Genomic DNA, 27,976 nt, shown 5'->3' on the forward strand with positions numbered 1-27,976 from the left:
GTCATATCTATCTTACTAGCACACTGGTTGGAATTTAAGTTGTTACTAATTTTTTTGGTTACGATAACCCTATAACTAGCATCCTTGTAAGTAAATATCAGTACACATTGCTGACTCCTTAGGATAAGTTCTTATAAGTGGATTTTCTAGGTCAAAGGAATTTACATGTTTGAAGCAAAATACATATTACCAAAATGTCCTCCAGAAAGCAATGCTACTTCCCCATCAGTCACTAAAAGGAATAATATATATTTTTTAGAGAGGATAATCAAGCAAGTCAAACACAGTCATAAAACTATGGTCAACATTTCATCAAAAAAATACACACACACACACACACACACACACACACACACACACACAGATATACTGTTTTGTAAGATAGTAGACTATGACATCCCAAAGAAATTAAAATTGGTTTCAACTCAAGTTACTGTCTCTGTCAAACTGTGCATAGTTCTACTGCCAAAAAGCTAAACTTGAGAAGACAGTAAGAAAGCAGCAATTTAGTATTAGGACTGTATGTCTGGGGAAGGCTGTTCAGTAGACAAAGCTTCTGCTCCCCCGTGAAGCCTTCCCCAACTACTCTAATCCCATGCTGATTCTGTCCTTCTGGAAACTCTAATTTCATTTATAGTTAATGCCAACATCTGTACTTAACTTTTCTGTTTTAAGGATTTAAGTCCTGTTTTCCCAACATGACGGAAACCCTCTTGGAAAATACACCTTGCAATTTACATTTTTCTGTATCCCTTAGTGTTTTACATACACAGATGAGTTATTCCTTCAAAACCTCTTCCTGGAAAGCGAAATTATAAAAGGCCTACGCTTACTTTGACTGTGCAGAGAAGTTAGCAGCAGCAAAAACAGCAGCTTCAACTTCTACGTTATCATGTGAATCCAGACTCTGACGAATACTATGATGAGCATTCTTCCTCTCAGGAATTATTGATGCCAGACTTCCCAACATCCTGCACAAACAGAGAAACCCAAGAAGAATGGAAATACAATAAGCTCAAGGTCAGAAAAGGAAGAAACAGGCAAAGCTAAATTACCAAAACTAAAGTTTACAGGTCATTCCATAAATCTCAGGTTAATAAAGTATCAATTTTAGAAATCAAGCAGTGACTCAAATTCTAAACACTTTTCCATACTTCAATATGTCAGAAAAACTAACATGGCTTATTTAACACAAGTAAAACTTTTAAGAATCACCTTGAAGTACATGCTGAGTACCAAAGACAGCCCAGAAAAAGAAACTTTTAAATTATTAAAGCATCAAAATATCAATTTTCCAATGTTGTATAAAGAAGTCCATTTTAGCAAAGCATTAAGAGTTCAATACTTTTGTTATTCAGCAGATCCGCAAAGTAAAAAGTAAGACTTCCCAGTCTTTTTTTCAACATCAGTGATTACTTGTATCATGATTTTCAAATCTCTCCTCAATATCAAGAGAAGAGAGGAGAATGCTCCCTGGGGCTCATATCAGAATTGAGGAAGGAAGAGTTTAGGAAAGTGAGTTTCAAACAATCCAAAAATTATGCATATAATTTCATAGATGACAGACCTAAAATGAGGATATTGGTTCAAGCTGGATATAAGGCTTACAAAATGAAATTCTAACAAAACTTAAAAAAAAATTTTTTTAATGCCAAGAAAGAAAAGAAAAGGTTGAAGAAACTAATATGGTTATATCTGGCATTCTCCAAGGAGTCCAAATATAAATTATCATATACAAAAACAAGCACATAACCAAGGATGAATACAGAAAACTGACATGAAACAGTAGAACAAGGTCAGGAAGGTAAAAGTTCAAAATAAGCTGAGGCTAAGCCACATTCACCTTAGAGTTATCAGATCAGAACATCCACCCACGAAGAGAAATATTTCAAACGTAAGTTACCAAAACAGTATCATAGATGGTTAGCTGCAAGGCATTTACAGATTAGGATGGTTACCATATTTTCTCAGTGACTGTTAGTAGAAAAAATAAAAATAAATTCTTAATATTCAAAATGATAAAAGTAAATAGATTGCCTTTTGGGGATATATAATCACAACTCAAACAATCTTGTGGTGACTCATTAGCATAACAGAGTATACCGGAGTGTGATGGCTCTTGCTACAGGATCATTACTATGAATCACAGAGAAAATCCTCTTCACAAATTCATCCACATTTAGAATCTTCTCCAAATGCTTCTCACTTTGTTGAGTAACTTTAAGAACACATAGCCTCAGGAAATTGTTTCTATGAAAAACCACAGATAAAATAAATTAGACCACTTTATAAAGTAATATTTAATTAGGAATCAAAGCAACACTAATGATATTAATAAATTTTAGCAACAGGCCAATGTTTTTCAATCTTAATATTCTCTGTCTTACCACTGAAAGAGTTAAAGTCTGTACAGTCATCCTGTGATATCCATGGTGGGGAGGGGGACTGGTTCCAGACTACCCCCTGCCATACCAAAACCCTTGGAGACTCGAATCCCTTATACAAAATGGCATAGTATTTGCACATCCTCCCACACACTTTTAAATCATCTCTAGATTATTTACAATACCTAATACAATATAAATGCTATATAAATCAATGTAAATACAATGTAAATAGTTGCCAATGTGTGGCAAACTCAAGTTTTGCTTTTTGGAACTTTCTGGAATTTTTTTTCCAAATATTTTTGACCCATGGTTGGTAGAACCCATGGATGCAGAATGTTTAGCTGCAGAGGGCCAACTGTACATGAGATGAGTACTAAGCATAAGCAGTTAGCAAAGCCTGCAGTCCTACTGCAAGGCACCAAAACAGTAGTAACAGAAAGAGAAGCCCTGGACCCCAAACTCAATCTCCTCAGTCATATTATAACCAAGGAGATGGTCATCTTCCTCTCAAGCTAATTCTACAACATCATTTCTCCAAGTCTGATTTGGTGTGTGTATAAGCACACGAATGCATGGAGAAGGGTGGAAAGAAGTGGCACAGGGAATGGCAGAGGGAAAAAAATAGGTGTATATTCAGTGCTTGCTTACATGTTTCAGGCACTTCACAGTGACCCATAATCTCATGTAACATGTCATTTCATGTTATAAAATAAACAGTTAAATCAGAAACTTCTCCAAACTATCTGCACAAAGCCACAGATATTTCTGAAATATACAATAATATATTAAGGTTGTCTTAATTTTGAATTATCCTGTCCCCCAAAGAAATAAGTACTCTCTGACTTATATCCTTCACTTTTGCTTAAAATGCCATTAAATTTCACACCAAAATTTGTTGCAAATTGCCATGTGCATCCATTAGAATGGTAATGAACCATGTGGAAGTCCTAAAAGCCAAAAAGAATACAGACCACAATATAAAATAAAGAAATATGAACAATGTGCTTTAGGACACCAAGGCCTTAAAAAGACTTACCCAACTCTGAAAACATCAGCTAACTTTAGGAAAGCAGAATTGATGAGAATGGGAAATGGATACTTCTGAAAGAGCCTGGGAAAGCGGACAACTGCTTCACACTGTTCACCAAGTTTGCCAGATCTTAGACCTATGAAGAGCATAAAAAGGGAAGAACAGTTTACAAATTTGTGGCTACGATAAGGCAAAAATAGCAAATATCAACACAGTATTACAGAGTAAAATTATTTACACAGTAAAGTAATAATCATTCTTAACAATTAAGTAAAGTACAATTGTAACTCATTAGCTTTTCAAAAATAAAAATGGCATATGAAATAGTAATTTGGTAAAGTGTCACTTTTAGATATAGAATAATGAAAAAGAAACTATTTTTTAAAAAAGATTGAGTTGATAAAATATTTGGGGCCATAAGTAAACCTCAACAAATTTAAAAGGACTGAAATCATACTATGTATGTTCTCTGACCATAATGGAATTAAATTAAAAATCAGTAAGAGAAAAATATTTAAAAATGCCCAAATATTTGGAAATTAAGCAACACACTTATAAATAACCAATAAGATGAATCACTGAAAGAAGTGAAAGGGTGAAAGAAGAAATCAGAAGGGAAATTTAAAAAAAGAAAAGAAAAAGAGAAACTCAATCCTTAATTTGCACCATATACAAAAATTAACTCAAAATGAATCATAGACCTAAATGTAAGAGCTAAAATTATAAATTATATAGAAGAAAATACAGAGGAAATCTTTATAAGCTTAGGTTAAGCAAAGAATTCTTAGATAAAAAAAAAAGTGGAGTTTTTAGATTAAAAACATCATAAAATTAAAAAGTGATAAGTTAAATTCTATCAAAATTAAAAACTTCTGCTCTTCGGCTTCCCTGGTGGCCCTAGTGGCACAGTGGTTAGGAACCCGCCTGCCAATGCAGGGGACACGGGTTCGAGCCCTGGTCCGGGAAGATCCCACATGCTGCGGAGCAACTAAGCCCGCGTGCCACAACTACTGAGCCTGAGCTCTAGAGCCCGCAAGCCACAACTACTGGGCCCGCGTGCCACAACTACTAAAGCCTGCGCACCTAGAGCCCATGCTCCACAACAAGAGAAGCCACCGCAATGAGAAGCCCGCACACCGCAATGAACAGTAGCCCCCACTTGCTGCAACTAGAGAAAGCCCGTGCGCAGCAACGAAGACCCAATGCAGCCAAAAATAAATAAATAAATAAATTTATTAAAACAAAAAACTTCTCTTCAAAATATACTGTTAAGAGAATAAAAAAACAAGCCACATACTGGAAGAAAGTATTTATAGAACATGTATCTGATAAAGGACTTTATCCATAGTTCTTATATCTCACGGTTTTTTTTTTTTTTTTTTTGCAGTATGCGGCCTCTCACTGTTGTGGCCTCTCCCATTGCAGAGCACAGGCTCCGGACGCGTAGGCTCAGAGGCCATGGCTCACGGGCCCAGCTGGTCCGCAGCACGTGGGATCTTCCCGGACCAGGGCATGAACCTGTGTCCCCTGCATCGGCAGGCAGACTCTCAAGCACTGCGCCACCAGGGAAGCCCAGTTCTTATATCTCAATAAAAAGAAAACTTAATTTTTTTTAATGGGCAAGATTTGAAGAGAAATTTCACTAAAGGGGAAATAAGGATGGCAAACATAAGCACATGAACAGATGCTTATCATTGTTAGTCATCCATGAAATGTAAATTAAAAACCACAGTAAGACACCACTACACATCCATTAGAATGGCAAAGAAGACCGACAATACCAAGTGCTAAGAGGATATGGAGCAACTAAAACTCTCATACATTTTTGGTGGAAATGCAAAACTATACAGTTCTTTGGAAAACAGTTTGGTCATTTCTTACCAAGGTAAATATACACTTATTATACACTCAGCAATCTTACTTCCAAATATTTACCTAAGTGAATTGAAAACATCTGTCCATACAAAGATCTGTATGCAAAGGTTCACAGCAGCTTAATGCGTAATAGCCCCAAACTGGAAACAACCCAACCCAGTCTATCAACTGGTGAATGAATAAACAAACTGTGGTCCATACAATGGACTCATACTCAGCAATAAAAAGAAACCAATTACTGATACAACAACATGGGTGGATCTCAAAATCATTATGCTAAGTGCAAGAAGTCAGTCCCAAAAGACTACTGTATATGACATTCTGGAAAAGGCAAAACTATGGGAATAGAAAGCAGAAAGTGGTTGCCAGAAGCTAAAGAAAGAGAACTGACCACAAAGGGGCACAGGGCAAGTTCTGGGGGTGAAAGAATTGTTCTAGGTAGTGGTTTCATGACTGCATACATTTGGTGGATTTTATTATATACAAATTATACCTCAATGAAATCTGATTTTTTTTTTCCCCACACCTCACACAGCTTGTGCAATCTTATTTCCCCAAACAGGGGTTGAACCTGGGCCCTCAGCAGTGAAAGCGCCGGGTCCTAACCACTGGACCGTCAGGGAATTCCCTCAATGAATCTGATTTTTTTAAAACTCCAACAAATAAAAGGAGTTAATATTCAATCCTTAAAAAAATTCATTAAGAATGAGTATCTTGATATGGAATTAACAGTATCACCTTCAAATATTTTTCTTTTAGTATTTTGCCATTTACAAAATGCTGATTATATCTGCACAAGAGTAAGTGCCCTAGAACATCTCTGTTCAGTAAAGTTTGTTCACTGTTAAAAAATGACAAAGGAAATGTTTGTCTGAGGTGTAAAACAAGGAATGTCACTTGCCATTCAGTTCTACAAAGATTAAGTCGCTGACCTACAGCACACCTGAAAGGAATTTAGGACAAAGAACAAGATGAGGCACTCTGCGCTTTAGGGAAAACAGGCAAAACAGGCCCTTAGATAGTTATATTTCAGGAAAAAAAAAATTTTATGAACCCAGATTCTCGCATCTTCCCACACTTAGAAAAGCACTAAAATCATTAACTGAGATATCTGTTCCTTGTGACTAGCAGTAACCTTCTACCGAGACATATGTTGGATTGCACATACTCCTTAGACAAAATCACATGTATACTGACCTCTCCCTCTGCCTCTTCAGAGCAGTTCCTCAGAGCTATCTGGAAGGCTGTCGCCAAGGCTATAGTCCTCAGTAAGACACTGAATAAAACTCAAATCACAGCTCTTATATTGTGTGGTTTTCCCCCAGTTGACAGAGGGCTCTTTACTGGTTGCTACTTTGTTCCAATACATAAGACAACCACAAAGTAAATCTGCACATGCAATTTCTACAACTTCCTAATGAGTTAAGTTCTATAGGTACACTCATGTTAGTTATTTGGTACTTGGAAAATATTTCCTCATAGGAAAAAATATAGCACTATCAGTACTCATAGTACTCCATAATCTAATAACCACTTACAATAAAAGTTCCTCTGGGAAAATTAATTCAAAATTAACTCTAACTGAGATATTTAGAACATACCCCTTCTTTGTCTGCTCCCTTCTCCCTACACCCCTCACCCACCAACTTCCATACACACAAGAACTGCCACTAGAAGATCTAGGAGTCTTCTTCCCACTAAATGCACAGTACCAACAGAGACACTGTAGGTTACTGGCAATGGCTCCTGTATCCTTGAAAAAGGGGTCAAGGGACACACAGATAGGGCACTGAAGGACACAAGGGAAGGGGAGAAAAAGAAAGGCAAGTGTGAGGATGGAGGTGTGAGAACAGAGAAGGAAGAGATGTGTGCTTATGTACGTGTGCTGGGGGAAGGGAATGCTGGGAGAACCCACAGTAATTGGACTTGTTTCCTTCTCTTCTCTCTCTCAAGAGTTGAGTGATACAAAGGATAGTAAAGTTCTGTTTGTAATAAATTAACCTTGGTTGGAATGAAAAAGGTAAAGTAGGAAGTGGTCTACATACAGGGAGTCTCCTCAACAGAATATGATCCACTTTACCTTCCCTTTAAAAACGGAACCAAAGACCAAATCATTTACTTAAACATGCTGATTTAAAATGTACCAAAGATAATTTTGCATCTGGTCAAAGAAAGGTTTTGATTTCTCTAGTGTGGTCAAATTTTATTTCTTTAAGATAAAGTAGACCCTCATTCCCATAATAGACCCATCAGGGTACATGAGCTAAAGAATAGTAAATGTCTCGCTTATTTTCTGATATGAGTTTTATGAGAGAGGAAATGAGAAGCTAGGCTGGCTCAGAAGGTCAGAAGCTAGGGTACAAGAGAAGAGAGAAGTGCATTAAGGCCTGCAGTGCAGCAACAATCCTAGGCTGGGGCAGTATGGTACCCAGCTTGCTTGCTCTAGGCCAATTCCAACTCCAGTATAAGCCAAGCACCTGAAAATAGCAGCTCAGCACAAGCAGATCTTATTCTTAGAGGGGTTTAAGAGGTTATTCACTGTACTTCTGTTGCTAGCTACAACAAATCTGAGGAAAAATACCCTGATCAGAAGACCAATGATCATAAGAATGCCACCGTAAGACCCACTGTGGAAGGATGTGATTGCTGTTTCTACATTTTACTTTTTATTCTCCCACCAAAGCAACAGAGATCTCTTCCTTTTCAGTGCCTGGAGTTAAACAGTGCTCAACTTAGTTGCAACATGCAGGTAGACTAGGAAGAACTAAAATAAGTTGTCCATAAATTGCTTATTCAGTCAAAATCCATTTGGCAGCAATGAAATTCATTATTCTAAACGTATTTCTCATTTAAAATGTGCAGAACATTTTGCTACGCTAGTGGTTTATCAGGTCTGATTCTGCATCAGAAACATTTGTGAAATTTTTCAAAAATGTCTATGCTAGGGTTCCTCTCCAACCTACCAAATCTCTACAGTGGGGGCCCACGCATCTAGTTAGCTGTTTTGTGAAGGTAGGCGAGTAGATCCTCAAGCTATCCTCTGCCACTTAATCTTATTTGACTGAAAACTAGTAGGCTGCTGAATCTGGCCCTAAGAGTAACTTTATGATACAATGTTTTCAAAGGTTTTGAATTCATTGTCAAATATTAAAAATGAAATGAGATTCCACATAAAACCCAGGATTTCTGGGGTTTGGGGTTTTTTTTTGAAAATTTAAAGACCTGAAATGTTACTAAAGAAGGTGGGAGAATCCTGACTAAAGAAAGAAACATTGTAGTATTGCGGGTCTGTGTTGAAGGCCAGTTTGGGTTTGTGTCATTTCTGATAAAAGCCACATACCAAGTTGTATGACTTTCTCCAGCAATTTTTGGCTGCCTTTGGGCACACATGACTAAAATAGAACCTTGGATGAGAATTTAAAGTACTGGTAAGAAACTTAATGAAATTAATGAAATGAGGGACCATAAAATCTAAGCTGGATAAAGAAGTAAAAACACAAAGGGATTGAGAGGTAAGGGAAGTAGAGAGGTAAGTATACTGAGGTCTGAATGAAATAAAGAATGTTAAAGTAGCAGTTAATCATCATGATGATGATGATGCATATTAAGTGCTTATTCTGTGCCAGATACTCTAGTAAGCATTTTACATGTATTAAGCTCTCACTATACTCACAGAAGTTAGGTATTATTCAATAATTCCCATTTTAAACATGAGGACACAGGTAAAGAATAGTTAAGCGACTTGCCTAAGAAACAACAGCTAATAAATGGCAGAGATGGAATTCAAATCCTGGCAATCTGGTCCTAATTATTATGCTAAAATGCATTTCTAGCAAGCAACTAGAGGACAGAGGTTAAGATTAAAGAAGAGATACCTGAATGGGATTTCAGAGTGGTATAATTCTGAGGGATGAAAAATTCCAAGGAATTGAAGAGAAATAACATAAATTATGGTAAACTTGGGATTTGTGATACATCAATCAAGTTTTCAAAACAGCATACATTGCTAGGTAGCATGTATCAGTCAGAGTTCTTAGCTGCAAGCAACAGAAGCTAACTCTGATGATTAGGCAGGAAATGAGTTTTTATTGAGTGTTTATTAAAGTAATAAGAAGTTTCAAGGCAAAACTCCTAAGAACACCTAACTCCACACTGCCAAGCTGATTAGATGAGGTAAACTATTGTTGCTGGGAAGCACCAGATGCTAGAATTAGCTCTCCTATCATCTAGGAATGTAGTAGCCATTGCTGCTACTACTGTACACTATGGACACTGCAGCCACTGCTGCTGCCAAGGAAACTGCAAATACTCTTCAACTCTGCCTTCTTGCATCTCTAAACTAAATCACAGAGCCTGGAGGAGATTTGTCTGATTGGCAGAGCCTAGTTCACATCCTGTGCTTTTTTTTTTGGCCGCACCGCTTGTGGGGATCTTAGTTCCCCAACCAAGGATTGAACCTGGGCCCTTGGCAGTGAGGGCGTGGAGTCCTAACCACTGGACTGCCAGGGAATTCTCTCCTGCACTCTTAAAAGGGAAACTAGGAAAGTGAGCTTTTGCTTCCACCTTGATGAGACAGTGCTTGTGGTGTGGGCCATTCCTCAAGCATAGAATGTTCACAAGATGCTAAGTGACCACCAATATGACTAATATCCACTACAAAGAACACTGCTAATACACACTACTACACAAGCACATTTTAGGAGAATTTGTTGTATACATTTGCTTTAGCTAAAGGGTGAGAATGATTCAAAATGGAACCCTAATACCCTAACATCTTAAACCATAACATCTTAAAGTCTATTCATTAAAAATGAGGTGGGGAGGGGAGAAATACAAACGCAAGTATGCACCACACATTATACCAAGGCAATCTCACAACAGCTTAGTAAACTGATCATGGTAACATCTCAGTAAATTATATTTAAAAAGCAAGAATAAAAACAACTAATAGGATAGTCAATTCAACTGATGATGCAATAATAATAAAGCATCCTTCCCCCAAACTTTAGAATCTGTAAATATACATGGTGAGAAAGTATGCAATATTGTGCAATATGCACAAATACTGATTTAGAATCATAAACAAATTATTTTTATGAATACCAACTTTTAGGAATATTTAATAACTTACTTTGTAAGTTACAAGATAATAGCTTTTAGCCATATGTAAAAATGAGTCTATGGATTTCAGTAAGAACTAAAGAAGGGCCTTGGATTTTTGGATCAGTTCATAGTCCATCAAAGGATCACCAGCCAGGCTTTAAGAATCAGTCCTTTATAATGCTGGTTTTTATGTGGCTTTGAGTTAAGAGTCTGACCTTAATTCTACATGATCTTACAGGTCCACTTCTCAATACTGCCACACTAAGTTTGGTCTGGTAGTACAGATTCTCAAGAGAAAGAATTTGATTGACTCAGTGTGGGTCACATGTCCACTTCTGAATCACTTATGGCCTGGAATTAGTCACTTGGTACAAACTTGGCTGCAGAGACCTCCCTCTTTAGTAGGGGATATGGGGATACTCACAGGGCCTCATATTTGTTTATCACAATACCAACTACATCTGTACCAATATGGACAGAGTAAAAGCAACCTGTGGTCTCTTCCAGAGTCTGAGAATTCAGATGTTTTGGAACATAGGTGAAGTGACAGCATCTAAGGGAAAACAGACAGTTGTCCTGATTTACATCAATTTCCTATTTCATAATTAACTTTTTCATTGAACATACCATCAAGTTTTCCATGCAACATTAAGTTCACCAACACCTCAGACAGCAACTCCACCCCCTACATTTCCTTCCTTCTCATTGCCCAGGTGCAAGAAAGGGAAACCACTCTCTTCCCCATTGCTCTTGGATCTCATCCCCCCCACAAGGCCAACCTTACAGAAAGCAGATAGGCTGAGTGACGTCATTTAAGGTAGACTCTCCTTTTCACCCAGGGTGAAGGAGATCTTGCATAAGTTTTCCTAAATCACTGGGACAACTTCCCATCAGCTGACTTAAAAATCTTTAGACTGACAGTGTAGAAGTTACATTAGTGAAAGTTACACTGAGTAAATTATGGGAGATATGTCCTTTGTAATGCCTATATTATAGAAATGATTGATTATGAAATGTGTCATATATACATAAGTTATACTTGATTTGACACTTTGCTGTCTTCACAGCTCAGGCAGCATGGTTATCAGCTTAAAACTTTTAAAAAGGGAAGGCAAAATGACCTCTACATAGGAGCTAAAGTGACCTTCAAAAATGTAAACCAATCCATGTCAGTCCTCTGCTTAAAAACTTTCAATGTTTTCCCAATGCACTTTGCATAAATCCAAACTTCTTGTCCTAACAAAGCCATATTTGATCTAGCCCTGTCTGCCTCATGTGAGCTTCTTAAAGCTGTTTTGTTCACTAATATAGCCCCAAGTCTGAGTGCCTAACACAGTGTAGATGATCAGTAAATATTTGTTGAATGACTTAATGGCTATTATATAAAGGATGATTTTTCTGTGTTACTAACTACATCCTAAATGAACAGAGTTAAGTCAGCTTTAAAAGAGCATCCATGGACTTCCCTGGTGGCGCAGTGGTTGAGAATCCGCCTGCCAATGCAGGGGACACGGGTTCGTGCCCCGGTCTGGGAAGATCCCACATGCCACGGAGCGGCTGGGCCCACGAGCCATGGCCGCGGAGGCTGCGCGTCCAGAGCCTGTGCTCCGCAATGGGAGAGGCCACAACAGTGAGAGGACCGTGTACCGCAAAAAAAAAAAAAAAAAAGACCGTCCATTTATTCCTAGACAGATCAGAAACAAGTTGCTTACTGCCATGCTTGCTCAAAACGCTCGGAACAAAGTGCAATGGTTATAAACATATAACAGGTTATAAATGGCACCATTTCCCAAGTGTATTTCTTGACACTAGTGCTACAGATACTTCTTTATAATGTAGTTCAAGTATCACATCTGTATATCTAACTGCCTACCCAACATCTCCAGCTGGATGTCTAAGAGACATCTCAAATTTAACAGTCTCAGACTGATCTGATTTTCATCCACTCAGTAGCTGGCAATACATACTTCCAGGAGCTCAGACCAAAAACCTCTGCGTTTCTCCTGACTACTTAACTCTCACATTCTCATCCAATTCATTAGCTACTCTTGTTGGCTATACCTTCAAAATATATACAGAATCTCAGCACTTCACACAGCCTCACTGTAACCACCCTGGCCCAAGCCACTTTTCCCTGGATTGCTATTGATACAATTGCCTCCTCACTACAGTAGTCCCTCAGTATCTGTGGAGCATCCATGCATTCAAGTAACCCCACATCAAATTCTACCTGTAAAATACTCACCCAAGGCACTGCTGGGAGGATTTAACACCATCACTTAGTATCTAGGACAGACACCTGGTTTACACTCAATAGCCACCTATATATTTCTTACAGATCTGAAATATTCCTATTTCAATTTTTAAGAAGGAAAAATTGTGTTATATTTTTTCTTACTACAACTTCAAGTTTTTCGGAATTAAACAATTCTAGATTTCTCATTTCTTCAAAGTCCCATCCCAATTCTGTTCCACACCACTGCTCTACTGTCATTATGGGATGAGTCCACCTGGACCACAGTGGTAGAAAATGTCTTTACAGAATTAGTAGGAATATTAGATATCCAGACCTGCAACTCTTAAGAAGGTAATAAGGAAGGAAATATCAGAATGGGGAGGGAAAGATTATGTAGTGTATAAAAAACACATTTAGGGGCTTCCCTGGTGGCGCAGTGGTTGAGAATCTGCCTGCTAATGCAGGGGACATGGGTTCGAACCCTGGTCTGGGAAGATCTCACATGCCGCGGAGCAACTAGGCCCGTGAGCCACAACTACTGAGCCTGTGCGTCTGGAGCCTGTGCTATGCAACAAGAGAGGCCGCGATAGTGAGAGGCCCGCGCACCGCAATGAAGAGTGGCCCCTGCTTGCCACAACTAGAGAAAGCCCTCGCACAGAAACGAAGACCCAACACAGCCAAAAAGTAAATTAATTAATTAATTTTTTTTAAAAAAGAAAGAATGCACAGGGAACTATACTCAATACTTTATAATAACCCATAAAGGAAAAGAATCCGAAAACGAATAGATAACATGTATATGTATAACTGAATCACTTTACTGTACACCTGAAACTAACACAACATTGTAAATCAACTATACTTCAACTACAAAAAATAAATTAAAAAAATAAAATTTATAAAAAAAACCACATTTAATGTTATGACTTTATATTTTAGAGGGAAAAGTCCTCATAGATTTGTTGAGAAATCAAAGCTCAACATCATTTTCTTGGCTGATGGACCTGCACTAAGGATACTGTGACTCAACCAAAGGAATATCTCATTGGAGTGCTGTGGCATTTTTATGTTGATCAAAAGGAGTTAAAAGCTTTTTTAAAAAGTCTGAGAAACTCTTATCTAGACGAACCTGCTGTAAATGTTTACAGGTTAAAAAACAAACAAAATAAAGAGTCCCCAAAAAGTATAAGATAGTGTCCAAGTCGGAGAGCTGGGAAGTGGCTCAAAGTGGACTTTAAGAAAAATCCTTCTAACCTCTAGTTCTTAATATATTACACACTGGTTGTAGTTAATTAAAAATTAACTGCATACCAGGTGACAAAATGGTTCCCCCATTCAATAAAAATCATTTAAGTACACTGAAAACAAAGGTTTCATTTTAATACTTCAGTTCTTTACCGACAAGTATCTGCCCATGCCTCCCATATCCATATCTAAGAAAGAAGGCAAATCTCTTTTGCATTTAATAAAGACTTCTTTTGCATACCATTATATCACAATATTTACAACAATCTTGCTAGCTCAATGGTACTTTACCCACTTTGCACAGAAAAAAAACAAGGTTAGGTTAACTTAGGTGACCTGTCCAGGATCATAAAATGAACGATATAAGAATTCAACTCAGTCTATCCAAAGCTCCTACTACTACACCAAGCTCCCACCACTCCAACTCCCGTAAGGAAATAGAACTCGTGGAATCCGTCTGCAGAGAATGAGCAGGGGCTCTGATTTTCGGATGGTCTTGGCCCTATTTTTAACCTGCCTAATAACCGGCAGGTAAGAATTACAGAAATTAAATGAATCGTTATAAGTCGGTGCAAGATTATTATTCAGCACCCTTGGTGAAGACCTGGTCTCAACTGAACATACTGAAAAATAATTTCACAATTTCAATTTATCGTTTTTAGAAACTGCTTGGAAAATCGGGAGACTGTGCCCTCAAGTGGTCAAAACGGCCCCCACTCGCTACTTTTTCACCTGTACGAGGCCAACCTAACAACGCTGCAATTTCCCGGCAATCTCGCAAAGCGGCAAAAGCCCTGGACTCACCAAAAGCACTGGCGCCAGCGCCCGCCCCCGCCCAGGGAAGATAGGCGCATGCGCCTTCCCGGCTTCTCACGAGGCTACCACCGCCTGGGGGCGCCACTTCCCCCCACATGCGTTTCACCCGCTCAGCCCGCTCTTTCGAATACCTTTGTCTAATTCCATAAGGGCAGAGTTAGCATCCAGCTCCTGTTCGCCATAGCCGGCATCTGCCAGAAAAGACTTAGTTGAGTTTGACGCCATGACCCGAACAGTTACTCGACTAGCCTATTTAGAAAGATTGCAAACTCTTCCCCAGCACCGCCATCTTCTTCCACCACCTTCTCGCGGATTTTTCCTCCGCGCTCTGTCAAGCCGTGTTACGCATGCGCTCTGGTCTCCCCGCCGTTCGCCAGCGCCTCTGCGGCCCCCCGCGCAGGCGCTCAGGGAGCTCAGGAACTCCAGGTTCCCGCGGCTGGGAGAAAAGGAGGCGGGGATTCGAAGGGGGAAGTGACTCGGACGCGCCCGGACGCCGCGGCGGGAGCCAATCAGAGGGCGTGACGTCAGTTTGGCGGGGAGTTTGGTGGCCGGGGCTTACGGTGGCGGGAGTTGGAGGCAATAACTAGTCGTGTTCTAAGGGACGCCACATAAGATTTCTGCTGAATCTGGGGGCATTTCCACGGCTTTTCTCTCAGTTGAAAGTTTTCCTCCGGCCCAGATGCTCTTCAATTCGGTACTCCGCCAGCCCCAGTTTGGCGTCCCGAGAAATGGTGAGTAACGGCCCTAACCGCTGCCTGTTGCCGGCGGGATTCACCTCCCCCCGAACAACACCTCGGACCAACGCCGACTCCAGTTCTGTTTCCCAGCCGCCGAGTTCTCCCACAGGCAGAGCGAGTTCGTGTTAGCGAAGAGTACTGAAGAAAGCTGCACTTTCGTGCTCTCGAGACACTTTTAGTCGTAATCGGGATTTTTTCAATTGTAGTGTAGGCTGACGGAGGGAGGGACGCTGAGTTAACTGGCCTCCATTACGGCTATGTCTGTTTTGCACATTAACTGGAAAACGCGTTCATGGGAGTATGTGTGGTTTTCTCAACAGCTATGTGAGATCGTCAAGACTCGTATTCATTGATTAATTCATTCATTTGTTGTGGAACCTTAGTGAGCCCTACTCTGCTATATATAACAGTGACTATGACCCGCTGTTAAGGAACTCAGTCAAGCAGAGAAGACAGAACATCTGCTTCTAGCATGGTCAGAATTTTTTCCTCCTGATTAATACATGAGCATAAAAACTCGTAGTTATAGAGCGAAAAATGCCCATAAGTACATTTCCCAGAAATGACCATTACTAATAGACTGAAGTATTTTATTCCAAATGTTCTTCAATGCCAGAGGTAATAAGTATTGTTATTTACAGAGATGGGATAAAAATGTTTTGTTTCTTTAACGGTAAAACTAGGAAATACTTCCATGTTAGTGTATAGATAACTGATTTATTCTCTCCAGTTCTTGAAGTTCCTTACGTTAAAACATTGGCAATAAGAATTTTGAGCTTAGGTTTGGGTGTCATCAACCTGAAACTTTCTGGTGAGTTTCTGATAAGGGAATTATTACCCAGACTAAGCTTGGCTGCAGATGAAATCTCATTCATTTAAAGATGGACTAGGTCTTTCCGCTTGAAACCATGTGAAAAACAGAAAGAAAATAATGTGAGAAGTGAACTTTTTGTATTTAAGGCATAGGTCTAGGAGAAGGATATTGAGAAGGAGACTGGAGAGTAGTTCCTCCACTTCCTGCCTCCAATCTAAAACCCTACCATCCTTACCTCTTTAAATTATACTCTAAATGCTTCTCTTTCTGTCTCTCCTGTGACCTTGCTTAAGATACTTCTCTGTCTTCTGTCATGAGTGTCAGTACAGCATAGTAGTTATGATCTCTGTCTTTGGAGTTAAACTTGCTGAGGTTTAATTCCACCTCCACTCCTTACTTAATCTGTGTGACTTGGAGCAAGCTGTGAAGCCTTTATTTTGTAACAGATTTTCTCCTAATTCTACATTCTGTCTACTTCCCTTTTCCCTCTAATTCACAAATACTTATCAGGGAGGGGTAAATTTTCCCCTCTACCCCTCTTGAGTATTTATGGCTGGACTAATAAAATTGACACAAGGCAGATTAGCAAGAGAAAAACAAATTTTAATTCATGTACATGGAGGTATCATAGAAATGGGACTAAGAAATGGCCAAAGCAAGGCAGCTTTTATACTCTTCAGACAAAAAAAAAACAAACAATAAATTTGTGAGGAATTGACAGGACAAAGAAACTTAGGTTTGGGATGCTTACTAAGTGAAGAATCTAAACAGAGTTTGGGCTTCAGGTAGTAAAATAAAAGAAGTAACAAGGCTTGTTTACACACGCTTCTTGGCTCTGAATTCCCTATCTCTGACGTATTAGGGGGTCCTTCTACCTCCAGTTGCAAGGAGTGCACCTTTCATAAGAGATTTATTTCCTGCTTTTCAGGGAGACAGGGAGGTCAGAGTTTCCTTCTTGCATCAGCTGCTTCTCAAGCAGCTTCAATGCAAAATAATCAATATGCCATTGTGGCATGTTTTGAGACAGCCCACCCTGAGCCCCCAAGTACTCATGCGTTGTTATGTGTTAGGCACTGAAATTCATTCATTGTTATATATAATGCACTGAACTTTATAGGACCATCTTCTTCTTTCCCCTTCCATGAGGGTGTTCCATCCTAGGCCCCTCGTCTATTTCTACCTACTCCCATGGGTGATCATAGCTGTAACCAGGGTTTCTTCTATTACTACCTGCAACCTTCCATTCCCTATACTTTACATCCATTCCTGTAAGAGTTGTATCATCCAGATGGTCAGTCCTGTAAGCATCTCAAACTCAAATACCCAAAACCGAACTCACTTTTTCCCCAAACCTGCTATATTACCTATTTTAGGAAATGCTCTCATTATTTTAAACTGGTCTTCACAGTCAGAAACCTGAGAGTCAATCAGAATTCCTCCATTTTCCTCAAGATACGCATTCAGAGAAGTCCCCTTAAAATCTCTAATCCTTCCTCCTCGGTATCCCCACTGATTTTGCCTCTTCACCATATCTTGGATCTGTCCTTTGCTTACCATTCTATTTCCCTAGGTTGGGCCATAATATGTTCTTGTCTGAAATGTAACAAGTCTCCCAAATGTCCTCTTAGTTTCCCTCTTTCCAGTTTATCCTCCACATTGCTGCCAATGATCTTTCTGAAATGGAAACTGATTACTCTTCTGTGTATTTTTAAATTGGTATCTGAAAGTTTTTATCATAAGTTTAAACAGATGCAAAGGATGTCATCTCTGGCCATATTGTGAGTGATGACCTTTTTAAATAAAAATGCTACTGCTACATCAGTCTTTAAAATGTATCTAATAGACTGTAAATACTGTAGTGATTTAATAATCACATCAATCATTTTTGAAAAGTATGAACTAATTCTAACTGCTAGATATTCTACATAGTTGTTTTTTCCCCTTGAGCTTATTACCACTTTATTTCTCCCACAGAATTTATCCTAATGTGATTTGATTTTAAGCTTGAAAAGTCATTTTATTGATCATGCTATCTTATTTCTCTGTGTAAAAAAAATATGTTTAAATTGATGTTTTCTGTGATCATAAAGCTCTAAGTGTTAAAAGTTTCTTCTGGGTTGACTTATCATTACTATTTTTAGTAGTATGTCGTTGATCAAAACAATATGGATTACTAATTTCAATAAATAAGCAAGATAAAAATTTATTGAAAGTCTATGTTTTAAAGAGATGGATTTGGGTGTTTATGATGCCTTTATTAAAGGAGTTATCCAATTGTCTCTTAATGGAGTCCCAGGAGTTTTTGTACCTTGAGTCAACGCAAGGTATAAGATTGGGTCATGGAAATGCCTTTCTTTTGAAAAGTGGAAGAAAGGTAGTGATGAAGAGGGGGAAAACCTTGGACCTCGACATTGTAGACAGGTCAGTTTTAGAAATTCATATATATATGGAAGTTGAGTATCTGGAAATTAGTTCTCCGACAGCTCTCATTCTCCTTGAAAAATCTGCATGCAACCCCAGGGGCTTAAGTTGTGCGTTGAAGAAATAATAGGCTTTTCCAAATGAGTGTTGTGAGGGAAACCATTACAAGCTCATGTTGGAAACAGAATAGAACAATAAGGATCCAAAAGTAGCTTACGGGGCTTGTCCATGAAGTGTGTGTTGTCACAATCGCAGAGGTGGAGGGGTAAATAGGGACCAGTTACTAAGCCATGTTAGGCCATTTGTTGGTGTTTGGATATAGTTTGTAGGCAATGAGACAGAGTTGAGGGGTCACTGTTTAATTGTAAAGAATTTAGGTCTCCAGAGCTTATCATCTTCAGTTCCACTTAAACTGTTCAAGATTCCTTTTGAATTCATGAGTTGTGATTAGTTTTTGGTTTTGTTTTTTTTAATCCCAAACTACAAGTGTATGTTTATATAACTTTAGAACAGAGGCTTTTGTTTTAAAATTCATTCCGTAGATGGATATTTGTGAACTTCACCACATAACTAATTATTGTATTTATATTCTTCTTTTAGTGGTCTTTAATGGCTTGTTTACAATCGTATCTAGCCTTAAGGTAGTACCCCCAGGAATAATTACTAAATCTGGACCGAATTTATTTGCCTCGTTTGCATTTCTTCAGGTTATTTCTATGAACATGCAAAACCAGATTTGTCTGAGGTTATATCAGGCTAAGATGTCTTCTTCAAATGGTATTTTTTTAATGAAAAGTGAGAATTGAAAGTACCCTAAAGTATGAGAGTGTTTGTTAATTATTTAGACAGCTCTCTAGATTGTAACTTCATTGTTTCCTCCCATGCTTACTAAACATTTGGTTCTCAGTAACTATATATTGAAAGAATGTTTCTTTTATATATTTAAAATATGTTGACCCACATATCAAAATGATAAAACAAATCAAGATAGTTTACTATTTTAGGACCATAGTACACATCAGCTTTCTGACCCAAGCAGAATAAACTTTCCCTCCACCCTGAATTTCTTCCTCTCTCGTATACTAGGGGCTACAGTAGGCACATTGACATACCTTATTTCCTTTAACTCTCTGACCATTGGCTTATGTGTGATGTTGCTAGTAACTTGAGTTTGCAGTAATGATTTAGAAACTCTGAAAACATAAAATTTTAATTGACGAGAATGGCAGTTTTAATGGTTGTGGTAGTCTTTGTGGTTGTGTTTTGTGATTGTCTCCGAAGGGTGGGGGAAGGGGTAAGATCTTCTCTAATGTGCAAAGGCCACTTGTTTCTTGCAGTCTTAAATGTATTAGCAAGAGTCTCCATTTAAGATGATAAGCCCAAAGCTGTATCTCACCAGAAGCTGAGAGTGCTCTTTCATTTTTTCCTTAGGACCCCTTAGGAAAATACCTGAAACTGTGTTCTAGAGGGCCATGGATAATGAGTGGATCTATACTTAAGTATATAAAGCTTTTAGAAATGAATTTGTAACCTCTGCATTTGTTAAAAGTACTGAAATGTGATATATTGGAACTCTATAAGGAATTTTGTCTTACCTTAGGATGGTCTTCACAATACCCTCTACAGTCCCTTCTTACTGGTTATCAGTGCAACTATAATGATGAGCACACTTCTTATGGAGAAACAGGAGCCCCAGTTCCTCCTTTTGGATGCACCTTCTCTTCTGGTAAGGGAACTTCTGTATAAGCTAGGTTTGATCAGAAATGATCTATTTCACTCTAAAGAGGGAAAATATTTTGGGGTGTCTCCCTTTCAAGAAAAAGTAAATTAGATAGATGATAGGGTTTTTCTAATAACTGTTCTCCCCTGATTTATGAAATAGACTTTTCTTAATCTCTATGCATAATTACATATTTCTGCTAAGGGATAAGATTCTTATAGCACCATTTTTTGTTTGTTTGTTTTTATAACTGATATCCGGAAAGGGTTGCAAAGGTTCAGCCATCATGAAAACTTTTGCCCCTTTTGACCTGTTTGAATCTATCTCTTTCTACAATGCATTGGGGAACATATTAACAGAAATAGAGTACTTGTCCCTGTTGTTAAAAGTTTAAGAAAAGAAAAGTAAAAAATTGTGAAAAGGGAATATAAAATTAATAGGTTCAGCCTGCTGGTGGCTTGTATCGTATGCTTTTATTTGCCATGCCTATATCATATGCTTTTATTTGCTATTGGCCAGTACCACTTTTGTTTTGTTTAATTACCATGCTTGATTCAGCCCTTCTTTAAATAAGAGATTATCTGAGGACTCTCAACCACTGCGCCACCAGGGAAGCCCAAGGATTGGTGTTTTTGAGTCACTTACTTAATTAGGTATTATGGCAAATTTTCAGCCATCTTTTTTTTTTTTTTTTTTTTTTTGTGGTACGCGGGCCTCTCACTGTTGTGGCCTCTCCTGTTGCGGAGCACAGGCTCCAGACACGCAGACTCAGTGGCCATGGCTCACGGGCCTAGCGGCTCTGCGGCATGTGGGATCTTCCCGCACCGGGGCACGAACCCGTGTTCCTTGCATTGGCAGGCGGACTCTCAACCACTGCGCCACCAGGGAATCCCTCAGCCATCTTTAATTCAGAAAAACCTCTCTACCATAGCAGGTGCTATTTGGGTAGAATCATCTTACCTCTTTTCAAATAGATTGTAGTTATTCAGTTAATTTATATTTTGTTGTTTATATAGATTTAAACTCAGCTTTAAATTTTTTTGTGACTCTTTATATATTTTATTCTTTATTTCTTATTTAGCTCCCAATATGGAGCATATACTAGCAGTTGCCAATGAAGAAGGCTTCGTTAGGTTATATAACACAGAATCACAAACCAGTAGAAGGAAGTGCGTCAAAGGTAAGTTGGGGTCTAAAATATCTGTTTGAACATTTTTAATTCATAAAGCCTCAAGGAAGTTACTATTTGAATAAATTCTCAGTGATACTCACTTCTGATTAAGCCTGTTTAGGGGCCAGGCTGAAAGTAAATGGTGGACTGCCTTTCTGTCGATAACTGTTAACGGCAGCAAAGCCTTTACTGAAAGTTAAAAATACATTTTAGAATTAAAAACAGTTTTTCTTTTAAAAAATTAAAATTTGTTATATTATACTTAATGTGGGGAAATGTTGCTTTAAAATATTTATATTGAACAAACATCTTACATACATAAGGCAAAGTTCTACTGACCTTAGGAAGGTAATAATCTGGAACTAGTAAGTCAAGTGTTGAGATAACTAAAGTAAAACAAAGGCTATAGATGATGTAGAGGAAATATAAAGAAAACGCCACAGGTGTCACAAAGAGCTCTTACATATCAAAGAAGGTGAGGAAAATTTTTCATGAAGGATGGGACATTTGAGGCAGACTGTGGTATTTAGACCCGTGGAGGTGGAATAGGACACTCCAGGTGGAGGGAAAAGCATTAGTAAAGGCCTAGAGATAGGAAACCATAGGATATAATGAGCATATAGGGAGTGCTCCAGTTTAGTTGGAATAGGATATACAGAGAACAGTAAGAGATAGGGCCAAAGCAAGCAGAATTTTGAATGTCAAACCAAAGTATTTTAAACTCCATTCAGAGAGCATGATGAAGATTTTTGAGAATGTTTTATAAAGATTCCGTTTTAGAGCATATATACCCTCATGGAAAACAATCTGATATCAAATGGTAGTTTTATGGGGTAATGAAGGGAATGTGCTATGTGTGCAAGTCCACAAATTCTCTTTGGCCCATGGATCTTAGTGTGCTGACCACTGATCTTTTCACTACAGCTTTCAAGGCACTTCAACAGCTATTGGTATGGCTACCACAAGACATAGTTTAGACAGTTCACATTCACCATTTTCTTTGTTTAGAATGGATGGCTCACTGGAATGCTGTCTTTGACCTGGCCTGGGTCCCTGGTGAATTTAAGCTTGTAAGTGACTTTCATTTTATTGGGATCTGGGTAAACACTGGTAAAGGGTTGCTTTATTAAACTGTGAAACCTTATTTTTGAAAGGTTACAGCAGCAGGTGATCAAACAGCCAAATTTTGGGATGTAAAAGCTGGTGAGCTGATTGGAACATGCAAAGGTCATCAGTGCAGCCTCAAGTCAGTTGCCTTTTCTAAGTTTGAGAAAGGTAGGTATATGCTTACCCTCTTTCATCTCCTTAACCTCTTTCATGGTGAAGTAATAATAAGCTGTAATTGTTTCCACCCTTTCCCCTGTCAAAGTTGCTCCTTTACCTATGTAGATGTTTGAGATTCTTAATATGACTTGGAAACCTCAATGAAATTAAGTTGGATTTTAGTCCCATTCTAATGGATATTATCTCCAGCTTGTCTCTGAAAGTCAAGTGTCTTCAGATAATTTTTTTCTGTAATCTTGCAGATAAGGTAAAAATTCACAAATAGCCACAATCCCTCTGTTCAACTTTGAGTGGCCTTTGAGGTCACAGCCTGTACTGGACACTGATTAACTCCATCTGTAAAATAGTTACTTTAACTCTACTTGTAAAATTTAAATGGAGTATGAGGCTGGGTGGGAAACCTGATAAACTGGACATGATTCTTTACCTAAAAAATTTACCACATAATTACTTTAAATGGCCCAGTTCCCTGGTATGTTTTCAACTGTTATTTACTCACAATCTTTCTATATTTATTTAACTATTATAATGGAGAAGGAAGATTATAAGAAAGAGGGCTATAATACAGAACAGTACTATAGTAGCCGGGGAAAAACTTAGCAGGGGTATCTGAATGAGCTCTTCATTTCTGTGTTTTTTGTTTTCTTTTCTCCTTCCTCCATTTGTTTCTCACTAAATGAGTGAGACAACAAACGTTCATCTCAAAGAAGTGGCTGATCAATCTGATTTTAATCTCGGAATAATAGAAATAAACAGTATAGTTCCCTTTATCATTAAAAAATATTCTATTTTTAAAAGGAATGTTTTTGTTTATTCACCTGACCACTCAGGAGTACTAAACTGAGTTGTTGAGCTGGTTTGGACTTTAAAAAAAGGTCAGTTGATTGCTGTTGAGACTGGAACCTTGAAGAGGAAATACATGACATAGTTTTTATCTCTGCATAACTTTTCATTAACACATCTGTTGTATAAAGTTAAGTATGCTTGTGTTCTAGTTTACACTCCTGTGTCAGAGTTCATTGTAAGTTTATAAAAATAATTTAAAGTCATGAAAATGTACTTAAAGTAAATTTGTTTATTTAAAGGGTAATAGAAAAGGGAAACACCATATCTTTCGGTCCCTTTACTTAATTTTTAAAACTGTGCATTGAATCTATGCCAGTGTGGTCTAGTAGAAAAAGTGGTAACCTTTATCATGGCTCCCAGTAGTTCACAGGTGCCCTAGTGTGAATTAGTCTGGTTGGACACTGCCCCCAAGGCCTCATCGTTTGGTTGCTAAAACACAGATTTTAGGCTCTACCCCCTCAGCCAAGTGTTCTTGTGCAGGACATACTTTTACAGCCATATATAGAAGCCCTGTGTTTTGTTCTGCTTTCTGCCTTTAAATTCTTGGGCAAAGTCATTTTTATCTCCCAGGACCTTCATTTCCAAATTCACAAAAACATTGTAAGCATAAAAATGAAGTGAGGGGCTTCCCTGGTGGCGCAGTGGTTGAGAGTCCGCCTGCCTATGCAGGGGACGCGGGTTCGTGCCCCGGTCCGGGAGGATCCCACATGCCGCGGAGCGGCTGGGCCCGTGAGCCATGGCCGCTGAGCCTGCGCGTCCAGAGCCTGTGCTCCTCAATGGGAGAGGCCACAGCAGTGAGAGGCCCGCGTACAGAAAGAAAAAAAAAAAAATGAAGTGAGATGTGAATGTACACACACCAAAACAAACACACACAAAACTGAGGAGCATATAAATGCTTAGTGGGTTGGTTTTTTTGGGGTTTGGTTTTTGGGGGCGGTTTTTTGTACGTAACGTGGTAGGAAAGATCATGATCCAGTTCTTTCAGCCCTACATGGGCAGAATACAAATAATCCTAAAGGACATAGTTATACTAGTGGAATTTGCCTTCCCTAAATATCTACCACCTGAAAACATGGAAAATGTTTTCATCTCTAATTGTCAGTTGCTCACAGATGTGTGTTTTGTGTGATAAAATGGGTGTTAGAACTTCTAGTGAGTAATTAAAAATAATTATAAGTGTTTTTCTATTTCCCCTCCTACAAACTTATCTTCAAATTTGCACCTTCTTTCTCATTCTTCATTCTCCAGTTTAAGGCGAATCCTTCTTCCTAGAGCACTGGTTCTCAACCTTGACTCATTAGTCACCTAGGGAGGTGTTTTGTTTTATTTTGTTTTTATTGAAGTATAGTTGATTTACAACGTTGTGTTAATTTCTGCTGTATAGCAAAGTGACTCAGTTATACACATTGGGGAGGTTTTTTAAAATAAGTGTGAATCTCTAGGAGGTGGGCCAGGCGTCTATTTTGTTAAAATTCCTCAAGGGATTCCAGTGTGCAGCTAAGGTTAAGAAACATTCTTGATCCTCCCCAAGACCTTATGCTATCACTTACATCCCCACAGCTCCTCTGTCTTCAAGCTTTCCTTCTCTTGGCTCTTTCTCCATAGGAAAAACTCAAGCATATCTGTGGCCTGTCCAGAAAGAAACATCTTAACCTTGTATTCTCCTTCAGCTATCGTCCTTTCTTTTTTTTTTTTTTTTTTTTTTTGTGGTACGCGGGCCTCTCACTGTTGTGGCCTCTCCCGTTGCGGGACGCACAGGCTCAGCGGCCATGGCTCATGGGCCTAGTCGCTCCGCGGCATGTGGGATCTTCCCGGACTGGGGCACAAACCCGTGTCCCCTGCATCGGCAGGCGGACTCTCAACCACTGCGCCACCAGGGAAGCCCAGCTATCATCCTTTCTTATTTCCTATCTCTTCTAAGTTTCTTAAGAGTAATCAAAACCCGGTTAAATGTCCTCATCTCAGTTTGGTTCAATCCATTCCATCTCTCTTCCTGAAATCACCCTGCCTTCTACTTGTTCAATATTTGACACTTCTGGCAAGTTATTTTAAAATTCATGAAAATTGTTTTCTTCCTTGGAATCTGTGATACCACTCCCTCTGGTTCTCAGTATTTCTGTTTATTCCTTCATAATTGCTTTTGTGAACTACACTTCTTTACCTAACTTGAAGTGTTGACATGGCCCAGGATTTGGTATTTGGCCATCTTTTCCTTTCAGTCTGTACCTTCTCCCTGGACAGTTTCATTTATTCCAATTTTGTTTTGTTTTTTGCTCCACTTATATTGAACCAGATTGTATTTCCAGCTTTCACTTTTCCTACAAGCACTTTAAGTTCAGCATACCCAAAACTGAACTCATGATTTCCCCCAGCAGCACCATCTTTCCCCTGTCCTCTAAAATCCTTTCTCTTCAGCCTGAAGAAAGTCCCTTAACATTTCTTGCAGTTCGAGTCTGGTTGTAATTAACCCCCTTTGTTTTCCTTTTCATGAAAATGCCTTTATTTCATCTTCACTATTAAAGGATATTTTTGTTGGATATAAAATCCAGGTTGACGGGGTTTTTCCTTTCATTACTTGAAGGTGTTGTTCCAGTGTCTTCCATGGTTTCTGTGGAGAACTCTGGTCATTTGAATCCTTTCCCTGTATGTACTATGTTGTTTCTTCCGACTGCCTTTGGGGTTTTCTGTCTTGGTTTGCAGCAGTTTGACTGTGATGTGTCTAGACATGGTTCCCTGCAAAATTATCCTGTTTGAGGCTTGCTGAGCTTTTTGAATTTGTAAATTTACAAATATGTGTCACTGAATCTGAGAATTTTTCTGCCATGATTTCTTGAAATATTTTTTTCTGCCCAATTTTCTCTCCTGGGACTCCAATTACTCATGTATTAGACTTTTTGAAATTGTCCCATGAGTCCTTGAAGCTTTCTTCATCTTTATCAGTTTTCTTAAATTTGAGATATAATTAACACCCCATAAAATTCACCCATTTAATGTGTACATTTCACTGGTTTTTAATTTTCTTATAGAGTTTTGCAGCCATCACCACAATCTAAGTTTAGAATGTTTCCATCAACCCAAAAAGAAACCAGAACCTGTTAGCAGTACTTTCCGTCTTACCAGCCCTACACAACCACTGAACTACTTTCTCTATATATAATTTGCCTCTTCTGCACCTTCGTATAAATAGAACCACACAATATGTTGTTGGCTTCTTTCACTTAGCATAATGTTCAATCTTATTTTTCTCTCTTCCTCAGATTGAATGATTTCTGTTGATCTGTCTTCAAGTTCATAGACGTTTTCCTCTGTTCTCTCCATTCTGCTCTTAAGCCTATCCAGTGAATTTTATCATTTCAGAAGTTGTGGGCTTGGGTTCTAAAATTTCCATTTGTTTTCAATAAGTTCTGTTTGTTACTCTGCTGAGATTTCTCATCTTTTCATTGATGATGAGTGTCTCTTTATTTCACTTGACAGTAATATCTGTTTTACAACCAGACCTGATAAATCAACCTCTGGGTTGTTTTGAGGCTGGCCTCTGTTGATTTCTTTTCCCTTGAGAATGACGCATTTTCCTGGCTCTGTATATGGCAAGTAACTTAAGATCATACCCTGGGCATTGGGAATGGTGTGTTGGACTCTGAATTCTGTTATGTTGCTCAGGAAAGAGTTGGTGTTTTTGTTTTAACAGGCAGTTAAATCATTTAGACTCAAATAGCATAATGTGAAGGCAGTCAGTTCAGAAGATCGGATCTCAATTCAGTTCTTTAATTTAAGCCTTAGTTGGAAGCTGCTTTTAGCTATCCTATGCACATATGGTTTGGGGGTCAGCCAGAGACTTGAGCTAAGTTTAAACACAGAATTAGGGTTTCCCTTTCTCTGCTGTCTCCAGGCTTCCCCACTTCCTCTGGCAGCTCTTCTTGCCCCTGTCCTCTTTTCCTAGTTCCTCTGGCTTGAAAGATGGTCTTTTTGTTGGCCCTTTGGCTGCCTGGTTCTGATGCTACAACTGTGGCTGCCCTCAAGGTAAAACCACAAAAAATCAGGAACTTATCCTAGGCCAGTCACTTGCTTCAGGTGTTGACTCCCTTACAAAAATTGTATGTTTTTGGTCGATCTGTATGACCCTCAAGTAGCTGTTTTTTGTATTTTGACCAGAACACTTATCAAATTAATCCACCTACTATTTGATAAGTGCTCCCTCTTTCATACAGGAAGCAGAATTTTTTGGTTTAATTTTAAAGAATAAAGTATGACAGATAAACTGGAGTTCCCCTGTGTTCCCTCCCCTGATCTC

The 27,976-nt window shown here is 38.7% G+C and overlaps 2 protein-coding genes across 8 annotated transcripts in view; one reads left to right on the forward strand and one right to left on the reverse strand.

Annotated features, from left to right (window-relative positions):
* Positions 1-15,035, reverse strand: part of INTS7 (integrator complex subunit 7) — a 91,394-nt gene extending 76,359 nt beyond the window's left edge. The window contains exons 1-5 of one of the 2 annotated variants that reach the window (XM_027082928.1): positions 14,824-14,935; positions 10,820-10,948; positions 3,424-3,553; positions 2,104-2,250; positions 834-971 (exon numbers count right to left, since the gene is read on the reverse strand). In XM_027082928.1, the coding sequence (XP_026938729.1) occupies positions 834-971; positions 2,104-2,250; positions 3,424-3,553; positions 10,820-10,829 (425 nt within the window). In that variant the 5' untranslated portion in view covers positions 10,830-10,948; positions 14,824-14,935. Of the gene's footprint in view, positions 1-833; positions 972-2,103; positions 2,251-3,423; positions 3,554-10,819; positions 10,949-14,823 lie in introns of both variants that reach the window. The other variant, XM_027082927.1, reaches the window with a different exon arrangement.
* Positions 15,036-15,161: 126 nt separating this feature from the next.
* DTL (denticleless E3 ubiquitin protein ligase adapter) overlaps positions 15,162-27,976 on the forward strand; it is a 40,075-nt gene continuing 27,260 nt past the window's right edge. For 3 of the 6 annotated variants that reach the window (XR_003427976.1, XM_027082930.1, XM_027082929.1), the window contains exons 1-5: positions 15,246-15,423; positions 20,265-20,390; positions 21,466-21,564; positions 22,564-22,625; positions 22,710-22,830. Coding sequence is in view for 4 of the 6 variants with exons in the window: in XM_027082930.1 (XP_026938731.1) it covers positions 15,372-15,423; positions 20,265-20,390; positions 21,466-21,564; positions 22,564-22,625; positions 22,710-22,830 (460 nt within the window). In the remaining 2 variants the exon portion in view is untranslated. Of the gene's footprint in view, positions 15,424-20,264; positions 20,391-21,465; positions 21,565-22,563; positions 22,626-22,709; positions 22,831-27,976 lie in introns of all 6 variants that reach the window. The other 3 variants (XR_003427975.1, XM_027082933.1, XM_027082932.1) reach the window with 2 other exon arrangements.

The sequence above is a fragment of the Aethalodelphis obliquidens genome, unplaced genomic scaffold (assembly GCF_003676395.1).
Source record: "Aethalodelphis obliquidens isolate GAN/ISIS:26980383/991018 unplaced genomic scaffold, ASM367639v1 scaffold48, whole genome shotgun sequence".
In the NCBI taxonomy this organism is placed as follows: Eukaryota; Metazoa; Chordata; class Mammalia; order Artiodactyla; family Delphinidae; genus Aethalodelphis; species Aethalodelphis obliquidens.